The sequence below is a fragment of the Aythya fuligula genome, chromosome 2 (assembly GCF_009819795.1).
Source record: "Aythya fuligula isolate bAytFul2 chromosome 2, bAytFul2.pri, whole genome shotgun sequence".
NCBI classification, from domain to species: domain Eukaryota; kingdom Metazoa; phylum Chordata; class Aves; order Anseriformes; family Anatidae; genus Aythya; species Aythya fuligula.
Window position 1 is genome coordinate 15,307,376 of NC_045560.1, and position 17,370 is coordinate 15,324,745.

The 17,370-nt window shown below is 40.1% G+C and overlaps 1 protein-coding gene across 4 annotated transcripts in view; it reads left to right on the forward strand.

Annotated features, from left to right (window-relative positions):
• The window catches only part of NRP1 (neuropilin 1), a 111,750-nt gene that overhangs the window by 2,087 nt on the left and 92,293 nt on the right, over positions 1-17,370 (forward strand). For all 4 annotated transcript variants that reach the window (XM_032181597.1, XM_032181598.1, XM_032181599.1 and 1 more), the window contains exon 2: positions 1,478-1,652. In XM_032181597.1, the coding sequence (XP_032037488.1) occupies positions 1,478-1,652 (175 nt within the window). The remainder of the gene's footprint in view (positions 1-1,477; positions 1,653-17,370) is intronic.

Below are 17,370 nucleotides of genomic sequence, written 5' to 3' on the forward strand. Positions count from 1 at the left end.
ACAGGGAGGAAAAGGCAAGATTCCCTGAGAGCCCCAGACAGCGGATTAGCAAGATCACCAGTGACAGCTTTTGAGCTTTGAGCTGCAGCGCCTTTTGTTCTGGTTACAGGAAAACAGTCTGTTTTTTAAAGGCAAAGCAGAAATAAAGAAGATAGCCATTCCCAGCAACATGCTTAGCAATATCTGATTGTGGACCACACAGCTGAGTACGGATCATCTCCTTCCCTCTTAATTTACAGCAAATAATATCTATACAGTGTGTAGCTTTATGCATTTTTGATGTATACTTCTTCATTCATTTCCATTTGACCTGGTTTTCCTACAATAAAATCCCTTACATTTATAAATTCATGCTGAGAGCAAAGTGCCATTTTGCTTTCACAGGGAGAGTATTAGATATAGCATTGCAGTCCCTATGTACCATTTTGGGGATGTAGCGATGTATAGGCTCACTTATTAGTGCAGTCTTCCTGTCTGTAATTTACCATCATATTTATTGCTCAAAAGTAAACAATTAGTGTGTGGGGAAAGTTTTTCCTCCCCAAAGATTTGTATATAGAAAACCATAGTAGTAATGAAGTGAAAACACAAATCTGCACTGGACAGTGAAGCGAGTGACCACGTAGATTGGGTTTCTTGTTTCTTTTTATTTTTCGCACAAGCCTTAAAATGCAACCTTGACAACACTGGCCAAAGGACCAAGGTGCAGCATGCCACATTTCACAGTCACACTTGGTGATTCTGAAAACTTTGGCAACTATTTTGTTATTAGAAATAAACCTTTGTTGTTGCTGGGGGGAGGGAGGGAGGGAGGAACAGAGGGAAGAGGAAAGGATGTTGTTCTGCTCCATTACTTTGATGCAGTCTCCAAGCATGAACAAACTTCCTTGAAGGAATAAATAGTGGATGATTTCTGCTTCACTAAAACCACTTTGTTCTCTGCCAGCCTGGGTTTGAAGAGCACAGATAGTTTCGAACTGCCTAGATTTATGGACTGATAAAACAACGGGAGGGTCTGCTGCAAGTGAGCAGGGATCCACCAAGACAATCCCAGTGGTCAGTGACACAGACCAGGCTTCTCGCGGAGCTGGACAGGGGGTCAAATGGCAGCCTTTTAGCTTCCCCAGCCCCAGCTTCCCTTAAAACTTCATACTTAAGCAGATTATAGTTGGGGGGATAATTGAGGCTCTGACACCCTTCTGGGGCAGCACTAGCACTGCTGTGAGGAGGCAAGGATTGAACACTGTATGGGGCACTGTTTCCTTGTGGGAGCTTTTAGAAGTTGAGGAGCAGGGGAATCCTCTGCTCCTTGCTGGTGGGTTTACGGGTGGGCAAAGAGTGTCAGGCCCCTGTCCTTCAGAAAACACAGCCTTCCTGTAAGCACGCGGTAAAAGTCTGCTAGAAGAAGGCTGCCGTGCAGGGTGCTCGCCTGGGGGCAACCGTAAAAAAAGCCAAATCTCTTTCGTTCCCACTGCAGACAAATGTGGCGACACCATCAAAATACTAAACCCCGGGTACCTCACCTCTCCGGGCTACCCTCAGTCCTACCACCCCAGCCAGAAGTGCGAGTGGCTGATCCAGGCCCCGGAGCCCTACCAGAGGATCATGATCAACTTCAACCCCCACTTCGACCTGGAGGATCGCGACTGCAAGTAAGTGCGGGCGCCGCGCTCCGGAGCGCCACGGCGCCACCTGCCGGCCTCCGAGGGGCAACTCCGGCCTCCACGGGCCTCCTCCGGCCTCCGCGGGGCTCCCCCGGCCTCCGCGGGGCTCCCCCGGCTTCCGGGGGGCTCCCCCGGCCTCCACGGGGCTCGCCCCGCCGCCGGCTGCAGCCTCCCTTCTGCCGGAGCCTCCCAGCGGAGCTTCCTCCGTGGGGCGAGGGGAGGCTGAAGGGAGGCTCGGCAACTTTTGCTCCGGGGGATGCGGGTTGGATTTCGGCCTCCCCGGGGTGGGGAGAGGCAGGATGTTGAGGTCGCGGGTTGCGCTTTACGCAACGCCGAGCACCGTTCGTTTGCCTGCTTGCTTTTTTTTTTTTTTTTTTTTTTTTTTTGAACGTGGCTCTAAAGTGTTAAAGAGCGGTTCTCCGTCGTTTTGCGTCCCCACAGCTACTGGCAGCCTGTGGCTGAAACGGGCACCTTGTAATTTGCCGGCTCTGTTTAACGCAGGATTAGTCTGGCATTTACTCTCACCCATTACAGTGCAGCGGACTGCAGGTCCATAGACATTATTTCTCTCTTTCTCCCCTTGCTGCTGATTTATAGCCAGTAGCTCTTCTTTTCCCTCCTCCTACTCTCCTGTAGTGCTCTGAGAGAAGGAAGAGGAAAAAACAAGGCTCCTGTGCTCCTCTGTGCTTATATTCCCACTGACTTATATTGACCATCTATTTCCAAGAGTGGGAAGGGGAGTAAGAGCCTCCCAGAACACTGTTCACCACTTTTCCCCAGGTCTTTGATTGGAAACCACATAGTTTGCACAAGACAACACGTGGTCAGATCACTCCCCTCTTCACTACACCCTCTAAATACTTATTTCATGAAGAAAATATTTTAATGATTCAGTATTTAAAAATTTGAGTATCATGGGTTTTTAACCCCCTTCTGATAACTGCGAGAGAGACTCATTGTTTATTAATGCTACCAGCTAAGATTTTCTCTGCATGTCAGAGAGAGATTAAACTCAGTTGCCATTGGTGCTTGACATTTCATGTGAGTATTCAGTATTTTACAGGCTCTGGTACTGTACAGTGGTGCTTAGCATCATCAGGAGTGGTAGTAATAGACTGTGAGGTTAGAGTGCTGGACTTAGAGAGGGTCTGTACTCAAGCACTTAATTTTTACCATGCCTGCCTTTGTTCCTATTATTTAATAAATAGATTACTTAGATCATAATTATTGATTTCTCTTAAAATGAAGTTCTTTAATCATGCAGTGTGGTGGTGCTTAGCCACTTTGTTGTTGTTTTTTGTAATTTCTTATATATCAGCATTTCAGTACCACAGTCAAGTGATAATGCAGGAAAACCCTATGCTCATAAAACTAAACTGACTCTTTGTTAAAATGAATTTTTATTGTGGTGTTGGAGCTGTGGCTCATATTCACACCATATGTTCACACGCTCACTTCCCGTTCTTTAATTTTTAATTTGCTGAACTCAGGCAATGATTCACTTCCCCGTGCCTTCTTGATACAGATTTTACTTTCTTTCTGTGGGACAGTGCTAATGCTTAAAAATGTCTGTGTGTCTCTCTCTCTTTGTCTTTTAGACAGAAATTAGGAAATTAAATCAAGCATATTTCAGTGTCAACCCCTTTTTGTTCCTTGCTAGAATACATGTTTTTCCAACGCTATAAAACCAACATGGTCTTTGACAGCAGTAAAGTGGTGTACAGCATACAATTATTTAAGGAACAAGTAATCTTTGTGGCATAGTGTTGTGCTAAACAGTGCCAGATTGAGCTGAACTCAGTCCAGGGAAGAGATTGACTCCCTCCCTTCATCGCTCCCTTCTCAATATTCATTGTCCACTCTCCCCCTTGCATTATTTCTTCGTCTGAAAGGGGGCCCAGCGCAGTAATGAGATGGTAGTGGGTGGAAGGAAGTCTCTAAACAGGGTTGTTTGCATTGTCTTTGCAGTGTGTGATGGTGATGACTTTACCGTCGTTTGGTTTATGCTGAAATGCAAATCTTCTAGACTATGATAAATTACTCAGCTGCTACTTCACTTATATTTAAAATTGCTCTTTTTAACTTGAGAGGGATTGTGTTTGTGCCAAGAACCTTAGGACCAGAATAACAGAAAATGATTTCAGCAACAGGAATTTGTCAACAAGCTCTGTGGTTTCAGATTTTACTGTCTACTTACAAAATTCACATTCCTCATACCAAATATTGCATACAAATGGAGATTAATGCAATAAAACCTATCACAAGATTTTTTGGGTTTGTAGCTAAGTGCATTTTGATTTCCTAATATTCTTCATTTATTATCAACTCAGTGTGCAATCTAGAAATGTGCAATTTAGGTTACACACTAGCTTATTGAAAGGTTTATCACTGGAAATTAATAAGCACTTAAATATGAAATGCAGATAGAAAATGAGAGATAGGGGAATTCATGTCTGGGAACAAAAAATGCCCCATACAATTAAAGTGGACTAGAAGAGAAGATTAGCTTTTTGGCCTGGCTCCCAAAATTCGCTTTATAATGCTGTTCATTGCATTGCATACCTTAGTTAGAGTTGGAAATAACTTTAATAAGAAGAACCCCTGAGCCCAAGGGGGGAAACAGTATGACTTTGGAAAGGTTACCATCTTTTTCTGTAGTGCCAACAAGAAAATCAGGAGGCCTTACCTAACTTTTGTAAATATCACTCTATATAGAGGTCTAGGCACATTGAAATGTAAAACTGGTGAAAGGTTGATTCTCTGAGGAGAATCAAAAGAAGCAAATCTAAGTGTTAGCAGTACTGAAGCTGTTTGCAGTGAGTATCTTTGTATGTTAGGGTCTGGGATTCGTTTTAAAAATATGCACTTGATTTACCTACTTATTATGTTGTGCTTTAATGGATAAGTATTTCTCAAATGACTCCTAATAAAATTCATATATGTATGATTTTCTGATGATCATTTGAGTTCTTTCAAGCAAACATGGTGAAAAATCCTGTTTTTCTGGAGACAGTCCAAGGGACTCAACTTTCACAGTTTTGAAGAATAAAGATATGCAAATTATTAAAAATATGTTCACACAAGCTATGTTCATCTAACAAAAAATCTTCTAGTCAGAACTACTGCAACAGCATAATGGAAATACTGGGTCTCAACGGGAAACATACAATCATGTCAACCACAGATTGTTATCAAGAATATTAATATGTAATGAAAAAATACACAGTCTCTTTTTAACTTTTAACTTTAATGAATGTTATGCCTCCTCTTTAGGAGGTAAAGAAACAGAAGTTATGGTTTACTTTAAGGGAAAACCAGTTTCTGTTTGCTGTTTTGCCTTTTCTCAAGCAAGCTCCGATAATATCCATGCATTTGTTTTAGTCAGGAACATGGTAAAAATGAATAGAAGAGACAAAACATATGGCTACATATTAGTTAAAATGCTGCGATGTTTGTTGCATGTGGTAAATGCTTTTCAGCACTCGGTGCAAGCTGTACAAGTCTCGTGTTGCTGAAGTATCCTACTGTGTAAATGTAGCCATCTTGAATCCAGTAAAACTTTATACCTAGAAAATAAACAAGAATGTCACTGATACAGTACTTTGAATTTATGGAACTTTTCCGGTTTCCCAGCAATGCACACTATCAGCATGATAATTTATAATGGTTTGTGACAAATGTTGCTGAGCAAAGAGGTGTGTGGTTACATTCAGATCAGATGTCATTATCTAGGGAGCAATAAAAATTTCACAGACACTAGGTTAAAAACATTAAGAAAATGAATGTGAAGCTTCAGAAGAAAAGGGCTTAAGAAAGGTGGAGAGCTGGGCAGAGAAAGCCCAAAAGTGGTTTTCTTACTGACAAATAATTGACTTTGTTGCCAGACTTGACTGTATTGTTTTACAAGGTTTTCATAGACATACCACACGGCACAATTGTTTTATGGGCCATCATTTACAGATGTATAGAATAAATATCATCCTTACGCGACGATTATAGAGTGTATACACAATGCTGTCAAATCAATTTGTGTGGAAAAATTGGCCCATTTTGGGAACATTTCAGTCATAGGAGAGATGTCATAGGTAATTATTCTTTATATTGTGTTTACCAAGGATTAGTTACACCGATGAGATTAGGGCTGTATAGAAATTGCCGTCAGTTATAAAATGCAGAGCAAAAAAATACGTATGTTTGTTTATGTAGAAGAAAGCAGTTCCTCCAGACCCTTGAGTTTGGAAAAAAAACATGGCCAGCCAGACATACTGAGTGCAACTGTAGCCCCGCAGAACTTCTGTAGCCCTTAATGATGTTAGAAATTCATCCATCCATTGTATTTCTAAATAATGTCAATGGATTTATGCTGTAAATCTGTAGGTATAACAAACTGAGGCTGGTAAAATAAACAGGAGCAAGGCAAGGCATGGCTCAGCCTTTCTTTAGTTTCTGCAAAGTTTAAGCTTTCATTTACTTTTGTCTAAATCCTGGTTCCCATTCCTCCACACGGCAAAGGCTGCTTTCTGCAGATTTTGTGGTTGGTATTTCTCTTGTGCAGAGGCAGTTTGAGCCCCAGGTGGCACTGAGATGCTGTGGCAATGCAGTAATGTCCTAGGAGACCTGTGCGCGAAGGGCACAGCTGGGCTGCCGTCAAGCCTCATGTGTCAGAAGGGTCCTTTGAACTACTAAGGGCTGCACACATTATAGCTGCTTTCTGACTGCCTGGAGCTGTGCCTGGGGCTTGGCTCAGGGCTTTCCAGCCCTGAATTGCTCCCAAAAACTGTACAAAGGTCATCTCAGCAGCAATGCAAGGTCTGGACCCCATACTGTCTTGTTATCATTGAAAGCAGTGGGAATTTTGTCCTCCACTTTTGCAGAGCTGTATCCTGTTCTTTCTGGCTGTGAAGAAAGGTGGAACACTGGCCCTGTAAGACTTTTATAACTGCATTAGTCATGCTGATGTCAAACGATAATCAGAGTTTTCTCTCCTCAGCTGCTGTTGAGCTTGGTAGGCAGTGAGGTGACTGCAGTGAGCTGACAACACCAGCTAAGCAGCAGAGACAGCAAAGGAGCAGATTACTTTGGGCCTGTGAGAGATAGGAACAATATTTGACCATGGTTGAGCATGGTAGAGAAGCCTGAATGAATTAAGGCCTCTGAGCTTTCAACAAGAAATACAACTTTAACAACCTGGCCCTGCTCCTCTGGGCATCAGGGCTGGACTTTTAGCCATTTGCCTCAGGACAAGGTACGTAAGAAAGGTCTGAATGTCCCCTCATCATCTGCTGAGGGCAGCTGGAGTAATGCCCATGTCCGTGTGTGTCTTTTGATTTGAATGAGCTAAATCACCCATCCCACATACCTTGAACCACCCCACCAAGCACCTCACCACAGGAGGCTGGCATATGCCTGCCTTCCTGCCGAAGTCAGGCTAGATGTGGCCATGAGAAGGATGAGAAGCACTGACTTACTGGTAAGGCTGCACCAGGGCCGAAGGGGAGGTTTCTCCACCCCCTTTTTCTGTCTCAGAAACCTCTCCTTCAATAGGAACATCTAGCTGCTTGGGGCTACTAAAAGATTATTTGGGATTACTGAGGGGATGGAGGTGATCATCCTTCATTCTGGTCCACACAACAAGAAAAAAGCATTTTTGGTGGAATTTAGGTTGAGAATTGCTGCAGTGGACTTGAGGGGCGTATAATATCTCATGTTTCTGGGGTGCACTCCTAGAGCATTTCTCTATTTCATTTAAAGTACATGAAAGGCTTTCTCACCTAGTGTGCTGTTGGTGACCACCACTATCTGATACTCTGTGGAAGGCTGTGGTAAATGGTGCCAAGGAAAAAAACTAGGCCAGAGCGTACTCAAGATCAGGGAAGCAAATAAAACTTGTTGCAGTGTAGTCAGAGTATGTTATTGCTTACACATGTGTGCACATGGATAATACTTTTCCTTAACTTAAAGGTTCTGAATCATAGTATTTGGCCTCTGCTACAGGATTCAGTGTGTATTTCCATACATGTATCAGATGCAAGTATCTAAAAATAGTTCTGCTATTTTATTGTGCTTTTGATACCAAATAAGAGTTGAAAGAAGTTGGAAATTAAATTGTTTTTCTGATTACACAGTATAATAAATAGATTCTGAAAGTCTCTATTGTAACCTGGCTAACAATTCTTTCTTTCAGAGTGGTGGTTTGGGTTTGAGTTTTCTCAGGAAATTTTTTTAGGGAAACCATGACCAAACTACCTGGTCATCACTAGATGTCTGTGTTTGTATGTGTTAGGAATGGAGATGCTGGATGCAGAGCCTGTTTTATACTCTGTGGGCATCAGTACATGCCTGGCACTGTAGAGCCTTGATTAGGGTCCCTTTATATAGCACAGTGTAATTATAACAACAGTTTGATGCAGGTGTTTATATTAATCCGGACAGTTAAGTGAACTGTGGGGAAAACGCTGTCTTGCTGTGCTAAAACCAGATGCCCTTCAGACAGGAAAAAATCTAAGGGTCAGATATGGATTCCCATGAGCCTCATCCTTCAGCCTTTCTGCAGACACAGAAACAAATTCAGAACAGAGGGCTGAGTACTTTCTAAACTGAAACCCAGAATCGTTGGCATTAACACCATGGAACATTCAATATGCTTTCAGTCAACCCCACCCCACTCTCATCTTCACTCCCCTCCCCCGTGCTAATCTAATTAAAACAAAAACCTACGTGTTGCTGAAAATTAGTTTCTTAATTATAGTTTATTGCAAGCTATAACATTGATAATTATGACACAGAGAGAGAGCTGATGTAAAACCAAATTCAATTATTTTCTTTTGTAGTATTTCCAAAGAATGAAATTATGTCTGAAAACAGGATACACTAGCACTCACATGTATATGTCTAGACTTATGTGTCATACAGAACAACTTGGATACAGACGTATATATTACGTGCACATCTCTAAGATTGTGCATACGTACGTACATTTATACTTATAGTATAGATTTGTTAGTTTATGTAGAAGTTCCTAAAGTAAATCTACTAATTAAAGCGCTAATACCCATCTTAAGGCTGATAATTAGGTATAAAGAGAAAAGGAGACAGGATTAGTGTTCAGATCATGTTCCAAATGCCTCTTAATTGGGTGTTTGTAATCAATCCTGATTGCAAGAGGCAGTGGTTTGGCAGTATAAAGAATGAAAAAGGCTTAGCCCTACTATTTTCCTGTTAGTTGACTTGGCCGTAGTATTTAGGTCAGGATCCAGTGTCAAACAAGGTAATTTTGTCAGCATTAGAAATCCTCATAAAATATATAAAAATCTTTTCTAAAGATATTTTCTTTCAAGCTAAAAACTCTCAATCTAAAGAGTTATTTTTATCCAGAATCCTAAAAAAAAAAAAAAAAAAAAAGTGTTTTCAAAGAGAACCACAGAAAAGATTTTGTTCTGGCCTCCATCCACCACTGACTTCTGAAATCAGGTCTGAGTTCACTGTGGGTCTTTCATTGCATTGACCTTGGCACTTTTCTCACCAAGCCACAGTTTTCCATCACAAAACCACACGGCTTGGTATAATGATTATTTCTTTATCCCAAGTAACCAAACAATTTTTTAAACAGGGTGACAGATTTTCCTCTTGCACTGTGGGAAGCAAGCACCTGGTCATTTCCAAATAGAGTTTTAATGAACTTCCTGAAGGAGATTTGAGAGTGGTTTAATAACTCACCTGCCAACTTTCTGGGTGCATAGGTCATTTTATTTTTTCTGTACAAATTCACAAAAATGTGAGCATAACCCCCCTTCCCAAGTCCTAAACTTCCACAGAGGAAATTGATTTTCATGGGCAATATCAAAGGTTTTTAAAATCATAACCTCAAAAAATAAAATTTCTGATCATTTCTCACACATAAGGTACTGTGAAACTGTGAGCCACAAAGCTGGTTGTGAACTGTGTGATCAAAATACATTTAAACAGAAAATGATTGTCCTTATTTAGACTTATCTTGCATGTTAATAACATTACAAATATTTTACGTAATGCTATAAAATGAAGGATTTAGATGGCTCAAAAGGACCATTGAGAAAATATATGCATATATGGAAGAGACACCCATTTGACGTGGTGATTTCTTCCAGAGGAAACTATGCATATCCCAGAAGTACAATAACCAGCTGTTGTACAGGAGAAACTAGGGCACTTGTCTGCTGCCTTCCACATTGATGTGGAGCTGTAGTGGCCCCATGCCTCCCCTAAATGCAGATGCCTAACACTGAATGGGAGCCTGGGACAATCCCTTCCTTACGTTCCCACCAGCTCAAGCTCCACTGCACATTTGCCCTGTGGGCTGCCTCCATGTGCAGACACAGCACGTTAGGACTATAGCGTGGAAGAGGGGTTGAAGCACCCCACTGCAGCTGGGAGCAGCCACACTGCCCGCACAACTCAGCCCTATGTTGGGCTGCTCCCCACTGCTTTTCATATGGGAAAAGAAGATACATATATATATATATATATATATATATATATATATATATATATACATATTTATTTATTTATTTATTTTTAATACACTCCTTTTTTCAGTTGGAAACCAGGCACCTAGGGAAAACTGAGAGGTCTGTTCACACACACGCGATTATTCTGCCTCAAGCTTTGAGAAATGCTCTCTCAGCCAAATTCTAAATTTTTCCTCATCATATTCACATAAACAGTTCCACCGAAGACAATTAAAACAGCAGACTCACTTGTGCAGGGCTAACAGTGCTTGAAAGCTAGGACATACATTTATGGCCCTATACAAATTAGTAGTCACTTTTGTAACAATGGATTTCAGGTGCTTGCAGAGAAATTTACTGTACAGTAGAAAATTCAGCTTCAATCCTTATTGTCCCCTCAATTCATGAATCACCATATGGAACTTATAATTTGTGCTCCAGAATCTGAGCTCATAACAGTGAAGGTTTGGGACAAATTGCTAAGTGCATTGGTAAGAATCGAAGTTTGTCTCGGTGTAGAATCTTGTGCCAATCTGTCATTAAGCCAGGCAACTTCTGCCGACTCTCGTCTGATGTATTCATCTGTAACAAGGGAAGCAGATCAGCAATTTAGAAAAGCTTTAGCTTGATCACCATGCAGAAATGTAGACTGCGCTGCCTATTTCCATAGTGATCACTCAACTTTGCCAGATGCAAAATGGGAGGCTTACGTCTCCCATGCTAAAAACCCTTCTTATAGGAAATGCTAGGCTGTTGCTCCATTTGAGTAGCTTTAGTTAAGTCTGGAAAAATATGCAAAGGTGGCTCTTAAATAAAATCTTTTTTTTTTTTTTTTTTTTTTTTTTTTTTTTCTGTTTCACGGCCATTTCCATAATCTGTTTTGGAGACAGAAGCATAAGATGTTTTAGCACGGAAGGCATATGTTCTGATTGCTGACTGTTTATTTTTTTATTTTTTGTCATTCCCACAAAACCCTGAGACTTGTGTCACAATTCTATAACCTTTATTTATTTGTATATTTATATCTGGGCTCAAATCCAAAACTTCCTTACATGCATTTGTAGCAGAAAATTTAGATTCATCTCCATGTATTCCAGATGGCAAACAGTTAAAGCAGGTACACATTCTAGCCAGTCTATATAGTCTAACATCATTCTAATGCATTTCAGAAATCTTCTTTTTTTGTTTGTTTGTTTGTTTTGTTTTGTTTATTATATAAAGAATATGTGCTATATAATGTAGGTGTACACGATAGATGCAGGACCACAGGGAGCTGGGGAGCAAGTGAAGATTGTTCGCTGATGCCCAATAGTCTTGCACCTGCTAACATCTCAAACATAAAATACCACAAGCATATTGTATTATGTTCCTTACTGGTTTTCATTTTCATTTATGCTCCACAGCTATCCTAGATGATGGCCTTCAGACAGTATAATAGTCTTCTTTATCTCATCTCTCTGACATCATTTTCAAGTTCCTTATTACTCTTGAACAGTGTAGCTAATAGTGCCCAAATTGCTTCTCATTCTTCCCATCATAGCATGTCATTATTCAAGAAACCAGTGCTCTTCAGCCTTTCCCACACAAATAGCTCTCCCCCAAACTAAACTTAAACTTACTACCAAGATCCAGTCTCAAATTTCCCAGGCAATCAGGGTACCCCTGTTGCCTATTACATTTTTACTTTCTAAGTTTTTACATATATATTTTTTTATTAGCAATACTTGTGTGCTCCTTGAGACTTGAATCTTTGTCTTCTAAAGCCTAGTCTTCATGCACTGATTTTTGTACTGGTTTAATGACTTCAATTAGGGATTTGTTTGTGTATAGTTAAAACAATTCAGCACACACAGGGGGATACATTTATTCTAGTATAAAGATGCCTTATGTCAGTACATTTGCAGAAATAAACCTTGCTAGTGTCAGCAGTTTGTAGTAGGGGCTATACTGCTTTTTCCATAACGGTTTCTAAACTGGTATAGCTAAAGTGGCTGTAAAAACAGTGTATAGACTGGTACATAACTCTTACAGAGTTTTTTGTGTACTAATTTTGTGAGCAAATTTAATATGATTCCCCTGCTGCTTGCAAGTTTTGGATTGCAATATATATATATATACATGTACATATTTGTATGTACTTACTGGGGGACTTACTGACAAATAGATTTTTTCCCAGCTTTTACTCTTTGAACACTATCTCAGGCGAAGTGTCTAAGCTAAGCAGTTCCTCTGCCTACTGTAACTTATTCTTTCCAGGAAGGTTTTTTTTAACTTGCCTCACTAGGCAGCTAGATAAATTACTGTGGTGTGACCTTCAAGCACCTCGCTTACTCCATGGAAATCATCCATATGCACACTCTCACCCTGTGATATTCCATATGACGTGCAATGTAGCTTATCCCCTTTTTAGTTATTCTTCTCCCCACCCCCAAGGCTGCAAACTGAAAACACATTCATAGGTGTAACCACAGCTCAGCTGATGCTCTGAAATCAAATTCTGAGTGCTCTGAAAATAAACATCTGATCACCGGGTAACTTTTGCATGTCCCCATATGCTCAACATAGAAAGGAAAATATATCCTTCCTTGCCACATCTCAGCTTCAGCTATTTCTCATCTGAAAGATTTCAGATTATTTCAATTTAAATACCTAAAGAAAGGAAGCTGGTTTTCATGGTCCACAGTCTTAATTTGCCCAAAGAACTCTCCACTGAAGTTAGTGGATCTACAGAGATTTATGTCAGCTGAACAAGAGCTGACTGTACATCACCCTAGAAATTTTCAGAAGACCAGCATTGTAGCTCAAACTGTATTAACTTACAGTGAAGTCAGTTAAAGTTCTGCCATTCAGCAAGATCAGACCTCAATACTTGTGCAGAATGGGCAGGAGCTTCTTAAAATGAGGTAGAATATAGACCAAAGTCCTCTCGACATGTGTACAAACCTTTCTTTCTACTAATAGCTTTACAGAACTACACAGGACTCTGTGCTAGGGCATGATGGCACTGTTCACAGTGCTAACTCTCTCATACTGCTTGATCTTGGGCAAGTCAATCAATGTCTTTGTGCCTTAGTTTCCTTAGAGAGGATAATATTTCTCATGTTTTCAAATATATTGAGGGTACATTCATTGATGTTTGTCAAGTCCCTAGAGACTTCTGGGTGGAAGTGTAGTGCAGTGTAATAGTTATTTGCCATTGTTTTGCATTTCTTAATCTTCTGGCTGTTTTTTGTTTTTTTTTTTTTTTTTTTTTAAACAATATACTGCTGTATAAAAATGCATGTGGCAATCTATCGACTTTCAGAGAGAAGTGTTATCCAAACAAAAATGAAGAATAGGACTCGTGCTCACAAGAGACATATTATCCGTGATGAGAAGAATCTATAACAGACACAGCACTAACTCAAAACTGAACGCCAAATAGCATCCAAATGCAACCAATTTCCAGTATGTGCATATTGCCAGTACAAAACCAGGCCATTCTGAAAGCACAGCGGCCCCCGAGGAGCTGTGAACCACGCAGCAGCAGCGCTAATGGCTGTCTTCTCATGTGCAGCGAGGGAAAGCAGCACTTTAGAGTCGCCTTGGGCAGCTTTTAAGTTATTCATTCTTAACTTACTTCTATAAAGCTGTTATTGGGTGGAAGCAGATGACAGAAAGATTTGGGGCCTGCTCTGTCTGCAGCAGGGGAGATTTCTCCTTTGCACATAGGGTAAAATTCTGGCCTTCTTTAAGTCAGCAGCAAAAATTCTCCCCACCTGTGTGGGACTAGGATCTCACTTGAACTGGACAAAATGATTTTAGGCTCCAGAAAACCCTTTTTTTGAAGAATATTTTTCTGGTGCCAGTGTATGTTGTAAACCTTTTCTGAGTTTGGACATTATTTTCTTTCTAGCACATGGTGTACGTAGGGGAGCAAAAAGGCCCATGAGTTTTCAAATGCATTTGTACTGCTAGAGCAATAATGAAATACAGAAAATACCCCATTTTCCCTTGCACACTTAATTCATGGTGTATGGTGCAGGTTCTACCCATTTTCCTAACCTGGTTTCAGAACAATTAGGGCTGCTTTGTGATTTGCTTGATCCCCCTAATGCCTAGTCCTTCTTCACCTCCTCTCTGTGGGTGATTTACTCTCCTGACTAAAACAGTGGTTTTCTTTCTTAATATCCTCTCCAGGTTTTGGATATCATGTCAGACCTCAAAATATGAAACTTTTGAATCTCAAAAAGTATTGAGTATTTTTCCTGTTAGTATGTTTTTGGTGATTTTATCTGTTATCTATTAGTAAATAGCCAGAAAATTCCTTCATCTTAAATGAGAAATTTGCCAATACCATGATATAAGCAGCTGATGCTTTAAAACCTGCCATCAAATTTTATGACACTGGTGATAAAAATCACGAGAGCTGGCAATGCTGTATTCTTGTTACAGTCTCAGCTTTCTGATGCTGTTTCTTTCCTCAGCCACAGCCCTGAATCTTCTATCGTTCAAGTGATATATTTTTAGAAAAAAAAATAATCAAAGGGAAAATAAAATATTAATCTCCATTGATTTCACTGTCTGTGTTTCTTCACCCTTCACTGCATGACCAAAACTTACAGAAAACAAAATTAATCCCAGAAAAAAAAAAAAAAAATCCCACTTAGTCTACTATCCTTATCTCTGAGTATATATATATGCAATAACATTAGACATCCTAGAGTTATGGAAGCCAAATTTTTGTTTGGCTTCAAAATGAATTTACAGAGATGAGGAGAAAAGAAAAAAAAAAAAAAATTAAAGGCCAATAAGCACAAGGACATGACTTTTTGCTAAGGAAGACACAGATCTGTAAATTACTGGCATATTTTGGACAAAGCTCATACTGGCTGCTGCAGTGTTCTTGCACTTTCCCACTGCTCTTGTCTGACAAATGCACTGGAGATAAACTAAGCGGGCTGACAGAAAAAAAAAAAAAAAAAAAAAAAAAAAAAAAAAAAAAAAGCTTTTTTATTACATTTTCCTTTGTGCATTGCACAAGCTAATGTTTTCAGGGGATTGCTCTTTTCCAAGTATTACACACACACACACACACAAAAGTGTAAAATAGCAAATATTAAGGGTCCCATCCTCACCGTAACTATACCATTTTTATGTTGGCATGTTTCAAGTGAAGACAATAAAGTTGTGACTGATGGCTTTGTATTTCCCTCATGGGCTGGATCCTTTCCTGCTGCAGTTACGTTAAGTGCAGCGGGACTGCTCTGATGTGCACCAGCTGAGAAGCAGCCATATAGCTCTAAACTCAGGGGCTGTTCTGAGGACAAAACTAATTTTCAAAACATTTTTATGAAGTCAAGGAAATCTTAATGTCTTTAATCTGTTATTACTCTAAAATAATAATCCCAAACTGACCTGGGAGCTATTACTCGGTGAGCACTGGCCCCTTGGAAGGTTTCAGCTTGTCAAGTTTAGCCATTTTTTGAATGCACAGAGGAAGTCATTAAGGCACATCAGGCTGCTGATTGCTATTAAACTCTGTAGAGAATTCTGTGTTAAAATCAATGCCATAACAGGGCTACAAGAATCTAGGAGTCAGGAAAAGCATTTCTCTACCCTCTGGATCTCAAAAATGGATTAATAGATTTTGTGAAACCTCAGAAAAAATATCACCTTTGAGTAAGGGGCCACATGTAAACCTCTGTGACAAAATAATACAGCTCAGAAAGCTCCAAGCACGTGAAAATGGGATTATAAAAGAATTGTCACTCCTGTGGCCTCAGCTGTGCGTGCTGGAGAAATCTCACACATCTGCACATGTACCCATGCACATGGTCATTTATTGTATCCCAAGGAACACCTTTTTGGCGGTATCTACACTAAGGAACTTGGAGAGAAAAATTCTGTCTAATAAAGCATGTTCTTATATAGTTCTTGCCAGACGAGTACTGAAGAATTTTCCAGACGAGTTCAGTCTCAGCAACAGTGAAACTGTATCTTAGATGGCTGGTGGGTTCTGCTTGTGTGGGAACAGCACTGAAAAATGCAACACAGCTTATTACTAGTTGAAAACATTTAACAATATTTTTTTTTTCCATGGGAAGAAGTAGTTTAAATCATATTAGGAAGCATTATTGTAAACATGTAATATATAAACAGGCAAAGTCCTTTGGCTCCAAAGCCAATTGCCATGTAATGGCTTAAATTCAAACCGTCCAGTTCTCTTACCCCTGAAAGAAAAGTGGCAGCATTCATTTCAGTTTTTGGCTTGAATTTCTTTCAAATTTGATGAGAAAATGTTGAAATATCTTTTTTATTTGATTATTTTTCTTTGATTCTTAGATGAAAATATAATTTCACTGAGTTGTAATTAATTTGCTTCATTCCATCATAGGATCATTTGGGTTGGAAGGGACCTCAGGAAATCATCTCATCTAACTTCCTACTCAAAGGAATTGCATTTTATATGTACAAAGGCTAAAATGAAGTAATCCATATAAACCAAGTGCTTGCATAAAAACAAAAGAAGACCTTTTCATTCTGAATTAGGATGCTTAAGACTCTTTATTTCATGTAATATCCCAGCCTTTCTACCCAAGTCAATACTAGTTTCTCACCAGCTCTCCTTGTTCATATTAAAACCTTAGATTTCATGTTTTTAATTAAAAAAAAAAAAAAAAAAAAAAAAAAAAAAGTCTTCTTGTTTTTCAATTTTAAAACTAATGAAAATATCATGTTGCCATCAAGTTGCCATCCCAGGAGGAGAGCTGAGGGGTAAGGCCACAAACCTGCCCCTGCCCAAGTGGGTCTTGGTCCACCATCTAAGCTAAGCCCAGAAAATGCCTTTTTAAAGAGCTCAAGGATGAGCTATCTAGCATCAGGAGTTGGGGCAAGCAGGATGCAGGGCCAAAACTGCCAGCTTTGGTCCAGAGGGAGGTAACTTTGGCCCAAAGCTCACAAAGCCTGCAGATGTCCAAGAGCTTGCCCACCATCCTGGGGAGCTGCTGCTGTGCATCTCCCTGAGTCCATGGCAAGAGCACGAGATTATGGATGCAGCCAGTGTCAGCAACCCCACCCAGAGTATCCAGGCCCAAGACTGAGGTCTGGAGAAAAGGATCAAAAATAGGCTTTCTGCTAAGGACTGTATCAAGCGCATGCAATGAAAAAGCTCTTAACAAGTGAGCTGTTAAAGCCTATTTTAGTGTGTATGGTCTGGAGCGGCTGCAGTGAGGGGGCAG